This window comes from Meles meles, chromosome 11 (assembly GCF_922984935.1).
Source record: "Meles meles chromosome 11, mMelMel3.1 paternal haplotype, whole genome shotgun sequence".
Lineage (NCBI taxonomy): Eukaryota > Metazoa > Chordata > Mammalia > Carnivora > Mustelidae > Meles > Meles meles.
In genome coordinates, this window is record NC_060076.1 from 22,540,268 (window position 1) to 22,558,343 (window position 18,076).

An 18,076-nucleotide genomic window follows, 5' to 3' on the forward strand; every position below is an offset into this window, starting at 1 on the left:
AAACTAAATGACACCATATATGTAGAAGAGAATACAATAATTGGAAACGTATGCTATTTAAATCTCTGTTAATAAATTTTTAAATTTACATTTGAATTAAGGACAATTTCCTAAGAAAATGTTAATGACTAAAGCTTTCTTAAGATATAAAACTTTAAATGAACACATAACCTTGGAAGAGTAATGGAGGAAAATAAAGTTGTTATTTAAACTATAAAGTAATGATTCCAGTTCTGTGTAAGATGGAATAAGTTTACTCCACCCGGTTTCTTCCCCTGAATACAGCTATATAGTCAGTCTGTACAGGAGCATGGGGCCACTATTTGAGGACTCAGAAAAGTTAATAGTAGCAGGGGACTTGGGGAAGAAGATCAGAATTCAAAATGCCATCAATGAGTTTACCATTTTCTTCCCCTCCAGGATTCCCCAGGTGGAATGCAACAGTCTGAAACCCCTAAGTAGGCAGGCATTGGTGCAGAGACAGAGTGTTTGTTTTTCCTCCCTGCTTTCCTGCTTCCCAAACCTCAGGCAATCTAGTGGTGGCTGCAGTGACTTCAGAGGCTGCAATGCAAACAGAAATTGCAGGGGCCAGACCCTGGAGGAAGAACCTTCTCTCTCTCAACAGAGTTGAAAATCCAGGAGGATGTGGGGAAACCTTTCTGTCCTCCTGCCATTTGGCCCAAATTCAGACGTAGTCCCAGGAGGATGCAGGAGAGTAGGGTAACTAAATTATCAGTTTTTTGGGCAGAGGACTGAAGAGGGGAGCCCCAGAAATTGGGAATATAAATGGGCAGTCATGGGAAGCAAAGGGCTTGGGGTCTTCTTGGCTGCTTATGCATGGATTTGATCTTCATGAGTAACTGAATGCTACACAGGTTCCAGACAGACCCCTGGGGAGCTCACACTAGTAGAAGGTCTAATAGCACTGCAAAAACTTTGAAATCTGAACTAACATTGGAACTAACACACATAAAAGTCTGGTTGGATCTTGTGGCCTGAAACTTCTAAGCTTAACTGCCAACTAAAATGAAAACATCAACACTTCCTAAGGGATTTAAACAAGATCCAGAATCACATAACATACTTAAAATATTCAGGATATAATTAAAAGTTACTCACCATATAAAAAAAGAAATCACAACTTGGGGGAAATGGTAGATATTAGGATTATATAATTGGAATTACATCACAAAGACTTTAAAGAAGGTGTCATACAGATGGCTCAAAATTATAAACACTCTTGAGACAAATGGAAAAATAGATTATTCCAGCAAATAGAAGATTGAGAAAAATCAAATGAAAATTTGAGAACTGAAATATACAAGAACTGAAATTTAAAACTTCCTAAATGGGCTCAATAGTAGACTCAAGGCAATAGAGAAAGGGGGAGGGCTATCAATCTATAATTATACATAATTTTGTAATTACATATGTAAATAAATCTGTATCTATTGATCTACCTATATATCTATATTTATAGAACTTTATATAATCTGTATCTATAAATATAGTATACATCTTCGACAAAATAGCCTTCAGGAATTAGGATGAAATAAACACATTTTCAGATCAAAGATAACTAAGATTTGTGCAAGCAGATCTGCTCTACAAAAATTTATGACAGAAGTTCTTCAGGCAGCAAGAAACCCACAATTTCAGGAATGAAGAAAGAGTAACATCACTAACCATTTGTTAATGTAAATTAAAACCATGATGAGATACCACTACATACTTATTTGAATGGTGATACATATACAATAGAGATCCCTCCTCCCCACCTCCCCACCCCGTGACACACACAGTACCAAATGTTGGATGGGATGCGTAGCCACTAGAGCTCTCACACATTTCTTTCTATCATAAATGAGAGATGGTATGTGTACCACTCTGAAAACATTTGGACAGTTTCTTATAACATTAAATACGATCTAGTAATCCCATGCTTGAGTATTTAGCCTAAATAAATGAAATCTTAAGTTTACACAAAAACCTGTATACAAACTCAGAAGAATCTCAAAGTTATTATGCTAGGTGAAAAAAAACCAGTCTCCAAAAAGTACATGCTGTATGATTCATTTATATGATCCTCAGAAAGATAAAACTATAATATTATAGAACAGAAAAGTGGGTTGCCTGGGGGTTAGGAGTAAGGAGAGCGCATAACTAGAGAGAGAGTTTTTTGGAGTGAATGGACCTGTTCCGTATACTGATTTTGGTTGTAGTTACATGAGTCTGTTACAGGTGTCTGAATCCATGAAACTGTACACATAAGAAGTCAGTTTTACTCTATGATAATCTTAAAAATAAAATTTATAAAGTAACCATAGTTAGAGCTGCCTCCAAATGACCGTGGTAGTGGTATACTTTGTCAGTAGGAAATGAGTTATCCTTACTGATCCTTTTGTATTTCACACACTGGTAGAAAAAGGAAAAGAGATAAAAAAGAACATGCCTTTTTAAGACTTTTGCCATCATTATTATTTATTATTAGCACAGCAACCTCTAGAATTATGCTGGAAATCACAGAGTTTGGTTCAAGCCTTGACCTTGGGTGTAATATCTAGAAACAAAGATGATACTATTTTATTTTTTACAGATTGAGGATAATGAAAGATGAGCACATTAAGCCACTACTTCTGAGTGGACACAAGGGCTGGTCCTACCAGTGGATCTAAAGAGTCCTTCTATGCATGTCCTTCTGGAAGAAATAACATCTCCCATGCACCTTTGAAAAGCTGGTTCACAAATTCAAGGATATAGGCAATGTGTGGGACACACTCCTTTGCGGATGACTGTTTCTGAAGAAGTAAAGGAGATGGTCACTGTAAACCTAATGGCCAGCCTGAAGAAGGTCATCCTACAGACCATTCTAGAAGCTTGGGATGCCTAGCAGTACCACATGTAAGATTCTCAACGCATGTGCCTTTTGCCAGTTCAAGATGCAAGTCCTGCAAAGTTTAGCCAAGGACAACCCCAATTGTCGTTTGGAAATGTGCTCCTGATGCTCGGGTCTCCTGGATAAGAACACCTGCTTTTCCCAAGATTGTTTGGAGACCAAGGTACTTTTCATTTGAACAGGAAGGCCAACGAACAGTAGATGCCTCGTTGGGGCAGGAGACAATCAAGACAATTTCTACTGGACTTTAGCCACCCAAACACAAGGCAAGGGTGATGGTGTGATGTGACCTGTGCAAAACACGTGTCTTGGGACCATTTTCTTTAAGCTACATGTCTGAAGAGATGAATTTCATCATGTCAAATGACCAGTCAGTGCCTGCACATGACAGACTTGGGGCAGCGTATCTGGAGCGGTTCCAGCAGGCTGGCACACTACCGCAAGGTAGTGTGGAGAATTCTCGTTGGAGAATTTCCAGAACAGGGCTGGCTGATGGCGTTGTGTGGAGTAGACTACCAGATCAGAACTCCTTTTGAATCCTTCCTGTGGGGTTTGTTAAAGGCTCAGGTTTATCCTGCAGAAATCAGATACAAATTACCTGAGGGCAGACGTCATAGATAGGAATGAGAGATTGACACAAATGATAACTTAATGGGCCGCCTCTCTGCAAAATTGCATTGCTACCAAAGCACAGCACACTGAACCTGCGGTGCATCGAAAGGTAATAGCAGTAACCCATTTATATTTCTTGATTCTGTGGGCACCTTTATAAGTTCTATTACTTTACCTATAAAAATGGTGTGACTGTGATATTTATTTCAGGATTTATGGCCGGGTCAAATGAAATGAAACACATAAAATAACGTGTGTTTAAAATTTTTTTTTCAATCTATATCTCGTGTTGTAACCAGATTTGCAACATTCATTTACAGATATGGTTTTTAATTGTTTGCAGTGTCTACTGCTAGGACTTTTCTATCCTAAACTCCATCTTCAGGTAATTCTACTCAAAGAAACATACAGGGTGGTTTATTTTTCCAACCTCTGTATGTGGGAGACTATTTTTGTTAAACCCCCAACAAAAAGATACTCTTCTAGAATACAGTCACAAGGGGGCATCTTCCTCCAGTCATTACTGCCTGTCCTATGATTAGCTAACACTGTGTTACAGATTTTTAAAACAAGACACTATTCCCAGGACACATGGAATCTGAAAAAAATTCCTGCTCTACTTCCATTTACTTGACTTAATGCATGATGTCACAGAAGGATCTTCGCCAGTATGACTCTGCTCTCTTTTTTGGTCCCCCCTCCATGTTTCCCCAAACGCATATGTGTCCTATCTTCTTACAGTACCTGCTTCAACATGCAAAGATGGTTTCACTGAAGATGGGTGCCCACTAGCACAGGTCTCAGTAGATAGACATGGATGGAAATTAAGTCTTTCGTTGATCAAATGGTGGTACTCTGAGACAGCACACAGGTGGTGAGAAAAATATAATGCGTCCCCCATTCCTGACTGTATCAACACAATTCCCCCACCCCCACCCCCACGGGAGTCTTTATTTCATGGAATGAAGCCAGGGTAATTTTTTCCCCTCAGCTTAGCTCTAGTTTCCCATTTCAGTACCTTTTGGTGGCTTCTTTGTCTCAGTTTCTGGATATTCTGAAAGTTCATCGTTTTCTGTGTCTGTTATCTATTGTGGGTTAAACCAGGGTTTCTGAACCTTGTTGCAATGAGCATATTGGTCTGGATGATTCTTTGTTGCGGAGGTTCTCTGATGCTTTCTAGGATGTTTAGTTGCATTTCTGGCCTGTACATGAGATACTAGTAACACTGCCCTCTCCCCAAATATTTCCAATTTTTGCCCATTGTTCCCTGCGAAGTCAACCCCCCATTAAGAACCACGGCTTTAGACTAGAGAGTATAAACACTAGAGAGCTCTGCAGAGTAGTGCCAAGAATGGAACTGCAGTCTTTTTTTTTTTTTTAAGATTTTATTTATTTATTTGACAGGCAGAGATCACAAGCAGGCAGAGAGAGAGAGGGGGAAGCAGGATCCCTGCTGAGCAGAGAGCCCGGTGCAGGCCTTGATCCCAGGACGTTGGGATCATGATCTGAGCCGAAGGCAGAGGCTTTAACCCACTGAGCCACCCAGGCGCCCTGGAACTGCAGTCTTAATAATGTTCTCTATGTCCCCATCTTACCATGAGGATGATGAACGTAATCCTGACTGTTCAGCCCGTTGCAGGTACACAGTGACATGTTGGCGTAGGTGCTCACCCAGAGGGCATTTGTTGGAATTATCCAGGAAGCTTTAAATGTGCCTAGACCCATGCCAAATACCTCAAAATATCGCCCTCATCACTGCTTTGGAAATAAGGCATTTACTGGAACAGTTGATAGATAATGTTATCTAATGTGGTCATGAAGGAGTACATGTATTACTATATGACATATTTAATTTTTGTTGTTTTTTTTCTTTTTTGAGAGAGAGAGAGTGCACATGTGCATGAGTAGGGAGGGGTGTGGAGGAGGGACAATGGGAGAGGGAGAGAGAGAGAATCATAACCAGGATCCACGCCCAGCGCAGAGCCCCCACACGGGACTGATCTCATGACCCTGAGATCACTACCTGAGCCAGATGCTTAATGGACTGACCTACCCAGGTGCCCCTATGACACATTTATTTTTTAACAATATTTTAATAACTATATTTTGATTTAATCAAGTGTTTTTAATGCAAAGAAAGACAAAGATTCCAGGATGGGCTGGGATGAAAAGGGTAGAAAAGAAGACTATAACCTAATCCCTATGGGTGATTAATTAGAACCCCTGTTAGAATCAGACACTATTACATAATTTACCACAGTTATATGCAAATAGAGTAGGCATCAGGTATATTTACTGCCCCAGACTAAAGATCAGAAAGCGCTTGCAGAAACTGATTTATAACTCTTTCCTGTAGGAACGTCCTACATTTTAGGGTAGGCTAAACTTTCTAGGCTTTTATCATTCCTTTGCTTTTCTTACCCCTTCTCCTGTCCTTTGCATTGTGAACTCAACTGTCTTCTCATTGTCATGTGACTCAATTTGATAATTATTTGCTCTATTCATCAAATATTTCTAGCTTTCCGCTTCCTGGGAATATGGTAGGATTGTACTTCCCTATTCCCATTGGAATTAGAGATGGCCATATAACTTTCTTTGGCCAAAGAAATGAAGCAGAAGTGATGTGTGTCTTTTGGGACAACTTTAGGAGCCCATGAGCAATTCATAATGTTCTCCTTTTTTCTGCCACTACACTGAGGTAAAGCAAAGCATGTGTTGAAAGATAGCCTCTGGCTACAGGTTTGGGTTTATTAGTCAGGATCAAGTTCCACGGAATGTGACAGAAAAGTCGATATCAAAGTAGGTAGATGAGAAATCTGAGGTGAGTATGGTGGTTCTGCTCTACCAAGTCTGCAGGAAGTCAGGCTCCTTCCATATTGTTACTCACCCATTGTTCTCATGGTCCATGATGGCTACTAGAGTTCTGCCACTGTAATCATGTTCCAGGTAGAAAGACGGATTAGGGGATGAAAGGAAGAGACAACAGATAAAAAATAGCAGCTATCTTCTAAAGAGATCTTCTAGAAACTGCCATGCAAAGCAATATACATACCCAGCCTAGTCACATGCCACATCAAGTTGCAAGGGTAGCTGGGATATGTAGTCTTCATTTCAATACCATACGCCTAGCTAAAACTCAGGAGTTCTATTAGTTGAAGGAGGTGAGACCAGATATGGTGGGAAGGTGACTAGGAGTCTCTGCCACAGTGAGTGTATTGAGCTCAGTTAGGACAATTATGATGGCCCATCCCTTCAATCACAGAGTGGGCTTAGGGATGGGCATATAACCTATGCCTTCTCCAGTGGAGTCCTTCTTTAAGGTCATGGTGAGTGTTGTTTTGATAACATTTTAAATTTAAAGGAAAGAGTCTTTCCTTCTCAGATCATAAATCTGAAGACAGAGACCAAATCTAACATGCAAAGAGAAGCATAAGGGAGAGAAAAATGGAAGACCTAGGTAATTCTTGATTTCCTTTCCAAGACCTATTGAGACCAGCTCCACCCCTGCCCTTTCCCCAGTTTAGTTATGCAAGCCAAGAAATCCCCTTTTGTTTAAATGAGGAGAAGTTGGGTGCCTATTGCTTGCAACCAAAGAGTCTTAGTGGAATTGTCTACCCCCCTGGAGTTTTGTGGAGAACACATGAGCTAGTACACATTGTAGTTGCCATGGTGCCTGGCACATCCAAGTCCTGAAATGTTAGCTCTTAATGAAGTGTTTGAAATAACACAGAGTAGATAAAATTTGGAAGAACTCTCTCTCTCTCTCCTTTTTTTTTTTTAAAGTTTCAGCTCAAATGAGGTCTTGCTCATTCCCCAGGAGGATTTAGACCTTTCTCCTCCTGCTCCCCCTTCTCCATTCCTGCAGTCATCTTACTGCTTTGTAAAGGTTTCCAAATTGTATTCTCTTCTGATATCCTTTGAACTTTTGGAAGACTGGAACTGAGTCTTAGTCAACTTTAAAACCTCAGTATCTAACATTCTGACACATGATAGGTGGTCAATAAATATTGTTAGAAAACTAAGAGTTTGAAGAATGTTCATGATTAAAGGTGGCGATGATAGAATCAGCATTTATAGAAGACACATCATATTCTAAGCCCTGTCCTAAGAACTTTAGATTTTTGTGATTAAGTCCTCACAGTCACCCTACCAGACTATTATTATTACTCCATTTCACAGATAAGCAAACTGATGTCGAGGTCATACAAGTAGTGAATGGTAGAGCCGAGATTTCACCTCAGGCAAACTGATTCCAGAACCTTAACGTTTCAACCAATACACTGTGATACCTCTCAGTGAAGGAATTCCATTAAATATAGATGGAATTAAATCATCTGATCCTAGAGATAGAAGGAACTTGAAGATCATTGAATTTCATCATGAAATAGATGCAGAAACTGATGCCAAGGTTTGGAAGTAACTTGGTTTAGGTGATTTCAAAACTCCAGGGCCTTTCTACACAAGCCTCCTGACTCGTGGCTGGAATATTTTAACTCAGGTCCCTGCCTCTAATGCAAAGTATGCTTTTACTTTTGGGATCTTGCTTTGGAAAAACTACACCCAGGTGGCAACCTGTGTTTCACGGTAGCTATGTGCTAGGTACCACTCAACGTCAAGGAAATAGACCCCTATGGGTCTTGCCTGTTCAATCAGACCACAGACACATGAGAGTGTACTGGCAGTAAAGGAACTCTACTCATTCTTCAGATTCCAACAGGTTCTTAGAGAAGGTTTCCCTGGCCTCTTCAACGTCAAGTCTGTCTACCGAGATCTCCTTCCTAGCTCTTACATTGAGGGCCATAATTATATATATTGTTTGTGGAATGTCTGGCTAATGGTCACCTCACTTGTTACCCTGTAGGTTCCCTGGAGACAAGATCCATGGCCGTTTTTTTCTCTCCTTATATTCCTGCTGTCCGGGCACATAATAGGTGCTCAAAGGTATTTGTTGAATGAATGAAAGAATGAACAAACGAGTGAATAAGTAAATGCGTGGACGAAGCAGCAGGACAGATTAGGCCCATGCGATGCGTAGGGGTAGATGGAATCCCTGCATGGTGTGGTCTGAGGGGGCGAGTCTACACACCCACACACACCACTGACCAGAAATCCCCACCAGCAAAGTCAAGTAAACATCTATTTGGTGAGGGCTGTAGGGCACCGGCGGGGAGGAAAAAGAGACACAAAAGGTGAGCAAGCAGTTTTCAAAGGATGCTTTCAACCCGCTGGCCAGTCCGTGTGTGTTTTCCTCTACAAAGTGTTTCCAATTACTGTGGCACTCTCGGTATCTGGATCCATCTCCAGTGAATTCCTCTGCAGCTCCTGCCAGACATATGGGATCAATCAGGGCTTCGGCACTGGTGCGCTTGCTGCGGGAATGTTGACAGCCTGACAGACGCGGGGTTCTGGTGTCATGGAATCTCCAAGTCTTTGGCCTGATCCCGGGAGGAGAATGAGAGGGGGAGGAGAGAGATAGAGGCAGAGATAGAGGAAGGAGAGAGGCGAGGGGAGCGGGAGAGACAGAGAGGAGGAAGAGAGGGAGAAGGAGGGACGCGGGAGATTTTTCTTGACTGCCCCCTTTCCTTCAAACATTTTATAGGCTTCGGAGAGGGAGGAGGCGGGAGGGAAGGAAAAAGGCGAGAGCGCGAGGGGTAGAGAGCGCGCGCCGTTCCCCGCGAGCCCCGGAGCCGCGGGAGTCCGCCGGTGTCCCCAGGCTGGGAAAAGAGGGCGCCGAGGCTCCCGCCGCCGCCCCGCGCCCGCGCCGCGCACGCCCCTCCGCGAGCCGGGCGGCCGAGCGTCCCTCTGCGCCGGGGCCGACGCCTGCGCTCCGGCCCGGCCGCTCCGTCTCCAGCGCGATGTGGCCGCGCCTGGCCTTTTGTTGCTGGGGTCTGGCGCTCGTTTCGGGCTGGGCGACCTTTCAGCAGATGTCCCCGTCGCGCAACTTCAGCTTCCGCCTCTTCCCCGAGGCCGCGCCCGGAGCCCCCGGGCGGCTGCCTGCGCTGCCCGCGCCCGGCGAGGACGCGGCGGAGAGCAAAGTGGAGCGGCTGGGCCAGGCGTTCCGGCGGCGCGTGCGGCGGCTGCGGGAGCTCAGCGAGCGCCTGGAGCTTGTCTTCCTGGTAGACGAGTCGTCCAGCGTGGGCCAAGCCAACTTCCTCAGCGAGCTCAAGTTCGTCCGCAAGCTGCTCTCCGACTTCCCCGTGGTGTCCACGGCCACGCGCGTGGCCATCGTGACCTTCTCGTCCAAGAACAACGTGGTGCCGCGCGTCGATTACATCTCCCACAGCCGCGCGCACCAGCACAAGTGCGCGCTGCTCAGCCGCGAGATCCCGGCCATCACCTACCGCGGCGGCGGCACCTACACCAAGGGCGCCTTCCAGCAAGCCGCGGTAAGGCGCCCGCCCCTCGGGGCTCCGGCCCTCGCCCCCACCGGGCCCTGCCCATCCTTTGCTGCAGGCTCACCTCCAACCTGGGGCTCACCCTCGGGCAAGCCGCAGCTTCCCCACGTCAAGTCCCAGTGCACAGAATCAGAGTCCTGCGTACCTTCCTGTTGTTGAGAGGGGGTCCCGGCGGGTCATGGGTTTTAAACGCTTAGTGAGATGGCAGGTTCCTCAGAGGGGTCTTCTTTGAGGGCCCTCTTAGGAAGGGGTCCTTAAAATGCGGTTCACGTTCGCACTTGCAGGCACAGACCATATCTAAGCTGAAACAGGTGAGTGTGGGTGTGTTATGAAGTGTCTCTAAAGGTAAGAGGTAGAGCGACCTGAATAGTTCCTCGATTCCTTTTTGTGTTATTTTATGTTTTTGATACTCATTTCACTGCATGCTAAGCATCTTATTTTTACTCTGAGACCTTTATAGGATTTTTAGCATCTGGAAGAGAAAGTCAATTATAGAAGATGGACTTTTACGTAATTTTTTTTCTGATTAACCAAGTAATAAATATTCAGTTGAAGAAAATCTGGAATGTACAGAAATGTCTGACACATACCAGCAAGCCAATATTTATGGAATGAATGAAACAGAAAGGAGGAAAAGGGGGGGGGACTATAACCCCATCACCCTTAAAAAAAAAAAAAAACCCACTGTTTATATGTTGTTGAACAGTCGCCCAGTATGCTTGTGCATACTTTTCGCCACAGTGGTGTCTTGCTGTTTTGTAGTCTGCATTTTTCATTCGTTAAATCAAAAATGATCTACATTAGTCTATTATAGTCTACATTAGCTGCATACTAGTCCATTGAATACATACACCGTCATTTATTTTACTTGTCACCTATTATTGGACACTTAGGGTTTTTGTTAACAAAGTTGTGGTAGACACAAATATTTGTATGCCCTTTTGATTACTTCCGAAGGAGGGTTCCTGACTTCAGAATATGAACACTTGTAAGCTTCTTGATGCATACTGTCCAATTCTCTCCTGGAGGGTTGTGTAAATTTACATTCCCACCAGAAGAGTATCACAGCAGTAAATTTGCCATATGGTCACCAATAACATGTACTATTATTTTAAATATCCTTGCCAATTTCATCGTTGAATAGAGGTATCATCTCAGCAAATTCACATTTTTAGTTTTATTGAGGATGAACATTTTCCAGTACATTTACTGGGCATTTGTATTTTTCCTTTGATCATTACTTAGTCATAATTTTTGTCCATTTTGCACTGACAGTACATGTTAGTTTTTTTTTTCTTAATGATTTGTAAAAGCTCTTTATATAGTAAGAGTTGTAACTCCTATTTGTATATGCTGCAAATATTTTTTCAGGTCACTACCTTCTACTTTTGTTTATTGCAGTGTTGTTAAATGGATGATGTAACTTTTTATATATTCAAATCTATTAAACACTATCCTTAAGATCCCATATTTTCTTGCATTCCTAGAGTGGCCTTTTCATTTCCCAAATTGGAGAAATGTTTTTCCATTTAACAGTACAGTCCGTCTGGAACTTATTTTAATGTATGGTATGGCAGAGATACCCAGTTTTATTTTTTTACTAACTAGTTAATAAGTTGTCCTAGTATCATTTGCTTGAAAGCTATCCATCCTTTTTCAGTTTAATTGAATGCTAATTTTATCATCCACTAAATGCTTATGTGTATTTGATCTTCTGACTTTCTGTTAATTTGTCTTATCTATTTATTATTATTCAGCTTTGCAAAAGTGATTGAATTATTATAACTTTACAATATATTTAAATATCTGGCAGTGCAAATTCTCCTTTTTTCTTATCCCTTTGAAATCAGTTCTTATGTGCTTATTACTTACTATGGATTTTTAATTCATTTTCACATATTTCAAATGAAAGCAAGCAGGATTTTGATTTCAATACAGAAAATATTGAATTAAGTTGTAGATTACTTATATTATTATTATTATTATTACTATTATTATAAAATAGTTCCCTCCAAGTCAAAAATATGGTATGTTCATATATAAGCAGTTCTTTTTATATCACTCAATAAGCTTGTAGATTTCTAATAATTAAGTCCTGCATACAGTTCCAAATTTAGACTGAACTATATTCTACTCAATATTGCTACAGTGAATGGCACCTTTTCAAATTCAATTGTAAATGATTATTCTTGTTCTATGGAAACATTGTTGATTTTCTGACTATATCTTCTGTATCTGGATTCTTGCTGAAGTCTCTTTGGTTTATTCTTTTTTCTTTTTAAATACATTTTATTTTACTGATAATAAATGGTTTACAGAAAATGAAATAATAATTAGACAAATTTCCTGTAAATACACTGTACTATTGTGATATACACCTTTCTTGACTTTTTTAAGTTCTTTAAATAATAGGTATTTTTTTGTTGTTCATGCATAAGCGGTGTTTTCCCAAAACAGATTATATTGTACATCTCTTTTGTAAGTTGACTTCCTATTCCACCATATTTTCAGTCTTCTTTCCATAATAGGAAATACTTTTACTTTATCATTTTTCATAGTCACATAGTATTCTGTCATAGAATATGCCTTTTTTTTTTTTTACCATGTGAATACCTGTTATTATATATTTAGGCCATTATAAACAATATTGTGTGACTAAAGTTTTGTTCATATCTTTAATAATTTCCTTAATGCAAATTTCTGAAGTGGCAGCTATTGATACATCGAAGAGTATGCCCATTTTTTAGGCATGTACCAAGTTGTCCTGCAGAAAATGGTACCGAATTGTACTCCTATGTGAAGTACCTGGATCAGTTCTTAGGAAGTAGCCAACACAGGTTTAGTATCATTTGACCACCGCCCCCTTGTCCCACTTTATATGTGAAAGAGTCCCATTTTGAATTGCATTTCCTTATTAGTGAGTCTGAACACTTTTTTCATATATTATTGGCCATATATAGCTCTGCTTTTTTGGATATCCATTAAAATATTTGGGGATTATTATCCATTTTTTTATTTGAGGGTGGTTCTTTTTCTTACTGATTTGCAAATGCTCTTTGCATCTTGATGGTATAAACCTTCCCACTGCTAAGTATGAAGAAAGTTGTTTTTCTCGGTGTTTTACTTACATTCTAAATTTCTTCATGGTGATAACCTCTATCATTTTATCAACTGATTGAATTTATTTTTCTTTTCATTTATGCTTTTTTTCATTTCCTGTGAAGTTTGAAAAGCTTTTGCCTCTAGGAGATGAAGTAACTCCTTAAAGATGCTCTCCTTTTACTGAGTTGTTTCACAGGCAGGGTTCAGTTTTACAAATCCAGTTCTCTATTGGCCCCCACTCCAAGTACTCATGAAGTCCTAGGGCTGGCCTTTTTCCTGATGTCACCACCCACTCCATCTGAGAAGAACCCTGCTGCATCAGGGAAAAACTTGCCATATACCCACTCCTCTGTTTGGATTGGCCAGGTTTGCCTGGGGCCTCTGAGTACGTTGATCCAAAACAGTTAAATGGGTAATGAATCGAGTACACACTGCTCGCTTCAAGACCTACTCTGTCTTCAGCCTTCTCCTTCCAAATACTACATCCTGTCTTGGAAAGCGAAATTGCCAACAAGGTTCCCAGTGCTGTTCTTCAGCCTGGATCCATTTGTAATCTAACAAGCCGAGACTTCTCAAAAGTTGGTGTTCACTGACCTTCCCTTTGATTTTATTTTTCTTTTCTCATTTGGATTATGTGAAGGTGCAGGAGAGGGTCAGCTGGACTCAGTCCCTGGCTAACCTGGAAACTTAGTGCATCTTTACAGTAACTTTTCCAAAGCACTGATGAGTATTGTTAGGTATAATTAAAATATGGTATTGGGAAAAAATCAATAGAAGAGGAGTGATGTTTAAAAATGACATTAGTGGAAGTTCGAATATGGGTTTCTGCATGAGGATGAGACAAGCCTGTTTCATTGCAGAATTAGTTTGAAAATTGTAAGCTGTGTAGTTCGGGTTTAGATATGAAACTTAATAATACATTTCATCAGGGAAATGAGACACTTCATCAGATTCCCATGTGTGTGCAGAATGGTATTATTGGAATGGACTGTGTTTGTGAGCTGGGAAAGTGAGTATCACAGGGATATTTTTGAGGTTGTTAATGACTTTCCCAAGAAAAATTAGTTCTTCAAACCTTTTCCACTTGAAACTGAATGTCCACCCAACTATACACAGACATAAACACAGGCAGACAAATACACAAGGCACAATAACGTAAATGTAGATACATGCTTGCAAGTCCATGGCTGCCCCTAACAGTCCACACACCTGACTCCTCTTATGTAAAAATCCCAAGATGTAGAATTTCCTTGACCAGCATGCGATTTGCTGTTAGCTTTCAGTATATTACACTTTATTTCAATGGATAAACTGCAGTGTAGACCTTTTCTTTTTAGACGTTATCCCCCCAGCACTCATCCAAGAGGGCAAGGACTAAAGCAGTGCACCTACAGGTAGCACAGGTCCTTGCAGAAACACAGTCAATAGAACGGGAGGAATATTAAGCACCTTGAACTTACTTACATGAAAAACTTTTACAAAACAAACAAAAAGCTCTTCAGATTCTCCTTTCCAAGGAATGACTTTTTCATAATGACCTTTCTTCTTCATTTTTCTCTCTGCCGTGTATTTATAAATTGCCTTTCCTAAGCTGCATCTTTTGGATTGGCCATGCTATGAATGCAAGGCTCTCCACCTCTTCAGCGTTTCAAGTCTGTAATAAAAGCAGAGCCCCTCCTTCCTCCTTCACGTTCACTAAATATCTATTAAACAAACAGCATGAAGCTTCCTTTGGAAAAAATTTCTGCTTTTCTCCGACGTTCGAGAGTTCCAGAAATATGATTCTCTGGTGGGGAATGTGCCGTTTCACAAATTCAAGCTTTAGATTGAATTGAAGCCAGAAGACGAGGAAGAGATGGGCAGCAGCTATCTTCCTAGCTCTAGGGAAAGAGCATCATGGTGATATGTCCACACTAGTACATGTTCACACCTTTACCAGGAGGCAAGTCTGCTCTCTCAGTCTCATGGGAGGAAAGGATCTGTTGTTGTTTTCTAATAAAATCTGGAGATGTGTGAGATGGCCCTAGATTAAAACCCTGATGAATAAAGTTAGAGCCATTTTGTTTTCATACAGTAGACCAAGAATAGCTTTTGTACATTTTCCAGCAGGCTTTCTGCTGGTCCAAATCCTGAAGGAATAGGGAGGTTTGAGCTTTCCTTCTGGAGGAAAAGGTTGAGGGAGAGTCATACAGTCTGCAGTGGATTCCGCTGATGCAAACTCAGAGATGATTTAGATGTCAAGAGTTGCTCACTGATGCAGAGGCTAAGTTGTTTCCGTACTGAAAAGATGAGCTTCTAAACGTCCCTCTGGAAAAGGCCTCTCTTTTGTGCTGCTTAAACTTTTAAACAATTCTCCTATTACCTTGGTCTTATACAGGAGCTTGTTTCGTTATCCCAGCCAAACCTTAGAAATGCGAATGAATGAAGGAGTTGAATGAGTCCTCAGTGCATAAAGTAGAATAATAAGAATGATAACGTAATAATAAGAATAATAAGCAGATGTCCACCTGCTGCTTCTCTCATCATTGTTGGCTGCCAAGAAGAATATGTTGTGTTTGGTTGAACCGTATCATGAGAACTCTTGGGCAAAGACTTGAATGCCTACACACAGAGAGAGGATGGGCTGTTCTGTCCTATTTCACCTCTGTGGTCGAAGGATAGGAAAGTCTCTCCCATCCCCTACTTCTTGCCATGTCGTCCTAGTATAAATGTGCTCAGAGAGGCTATCTCTTCATAGTGGCCACTGAATTATTCAGTGTGTCCATTCTTGAGCAGATATGCCTTTCATTTGTAAAGTGATTTATAACTTTACAGTGCTTTCATATTAAGATTTCACAGAATCTGTTCTGAAGATTCGAGCTTTATAGGAACAGCATCAGATTCTGGAAGAAGTTAGGTAACTAAATGCTAGTCACAAAACTAAGTAAATGCCACAGACAGAGTCAGTCCAGTCTTCTGACTTGTCATCTTGTCTTTTTCTCCCCTACCTGCCACTTCCTAGCCTCACCTACCTTTGACCATGTTAACCTCCAGGTCTTGAGTTATATCAAAAGCTAAGGAGAAGTAAAAGATTCCATTTCTAGAGCTATAGAAGTGTTATATTAAGACATAAAGCCAAACACTAACCCAGAAGACATAAAGTACAGTTTTCAGGCCTTTTCATTCAATGGATACTTTTCAATTGGACATATGTATATATGTGCACATTTGTGTGTGTTTACATATATACAGATATATACATATATACAGATACATATATACAGATATACATATATACAGATACTTTATTTTTCCCACCTCGCCCCTCCCATGCAATATATTTTATAGTACTAGCAGATACTTTAAAATCAGAAGATAGCAGTTTAAAAAAAATCTAACTTTTTTGTCTTCCCCTTGACAAATTGGAATACCTAGCAATTCTGGGTGTGATGTCTCCACTCATCAGAGTTCCCACCTGGCTCATGGCGTTTCCTTTCATGGTCCTGATTGCTGTTCCGTGGTCTGATATAGACCCATCATTGGCAGAGCCTGAAATGGTATAATCCTTCCAGTTTACCTTCTGAGCCTCCTTTTTCAAGGTGAATATCTAGGAGTAGGTTTAGCTGGATGTAATTGAAAAATCTAAAGTGCCACTGGCTTAAACACAATAAACATTTATTTATGTCTCAAATTGTTTTGAAAATTGTTGGAGGGGTGCCTGGGTGGTTCAGTCAGTTGTGGGTCTGCCTTTGGCCCAGGTCACGATCCTGGGGTCCTGAGATCAGGCTCCCTGCTCAGTGGAGAGACTGCTTCTCCCTCTACCTGCTGTTCCCCCTGCTTGTGCATGTCTTTCTCTCTCTTTCCCTGACAAATAAATAAACAAAATCTTTTTTTTTTTTTTTTTTAAAGAAAATTGTTAGAAAATTCTAACAGGGCAGGTCTGTGATGTCTTCAGGGGTCTGGAGTCTCTCCTTTCAGTTCTCTGCTCCACCATCTTCAGGTCACCCCAGTGACCCAGAGGTCGAAGATGGTTGTTGGAGCTTTTAACCATCAGGGGCTTATGCCAGACCCCAGGGAGGAGGACAGGGCAAAGACAGTCACATCATTCTTTTAGGAGGCTCTGTGGCTATCCACACAATACTTCCATGTAGATCTCATTTGGGACAACTTGGGCTCATGCCCATCCTTGAAGAGGGAGGAGAGGATGGATGCTGAGGAGGTAATAAGCAGTCTTTGCCATATCAGTGTTCAGGAAGAGCCTGTGTCTAACCAGGGACATTTTGGAAATCCCACTTTATTTCTTCCTAAAATGGCACTGGCCCAACTCTGCTCAAGATGGAAGACTTGGGCCTTCCCTAACTGAAACATCTTCACCCTTGTGCTTGGTTATACTTCTTTTAATAAAAACTATCAAAGTTCCAGAGCAATTCGTTTAAATTTTGGCAACAAAAACTACTTATGTTCATTTCCCCGGAGCCAGAAGCTTCTAAATAATATGGCACCTGCTCCCAAATAAAATATTATACTGAACGTGATGGGGGAGGGGATGAACACTACAAAATAAAAAATCAATATTTTTTTGTCATTAATTTAGTAAACCCAAGTTAATGTTTCTCAGGAAACATGGTGCTTCTTTGGCTTTTCTAGAGTAAGCTGTCAGGTTAAGAGACCTCTACATTACATGGAATTTCCTGTCCTGTATTGTATCTGCCTTTCTCTGATTTTTGAGACTTCTCTAAAGCTCCCAGGCCATGTGAAGAATGGATTTCTGGCATAGACTCTGCTTATATATAGTAACCTGTTCTGGTTTGGAGGCCAGCTGTGGATAGGGAGAACCTGGCGAGAGCTGACGACGTATGTTGGATGTTGTTCCAGTGCTCTGCTTGAAATGAATGATAGTGGTCAGAAGGTAAAATCTGCAACACATTAGTAGATGTATTTACTTACCAATCTTCATAAAAAGATTCTTTTTTTTTTTTAAAGTTTTTATTCATTCATTTGAAAGACAGAAATTACAAGTAGGCAGAGAGAGAGAGGAGGAAGCAGGCTCCCTGCTGAGCAGAGAGCCCGATACGGGGCTTGATCCCAGGAC

At 41.1% G+C, this 18,076-nt stretch overlaps 1 protein-coding gene across 1 annotated transcript in view; it reads left to right on the forward strand.

The window, feature by feature from the left end:
- Nucleotides 1-8,682: 8,682 nt before the first annotated feature.
- The window catches only part of SVEP1 (sushi, von Willebrand factor type A, EGF and pentraxin domain containing 1), a 184,789-nt gene continuing 175,395 nt past the window's right edge, over nt 8,683-18,076 (forward strand). The window contains exon 1 of the mRNA XM_046022808.1: nt 8,683-9,894. Coding sequence (XP_045878764.1) covers nt 9,364-9,894 — 531 coding nt within the window. The 5' untranslated portion in view covers nt 8,683-9,363. The remainder of the gene's footprint in view (nt 9,895-18,076) is intronic.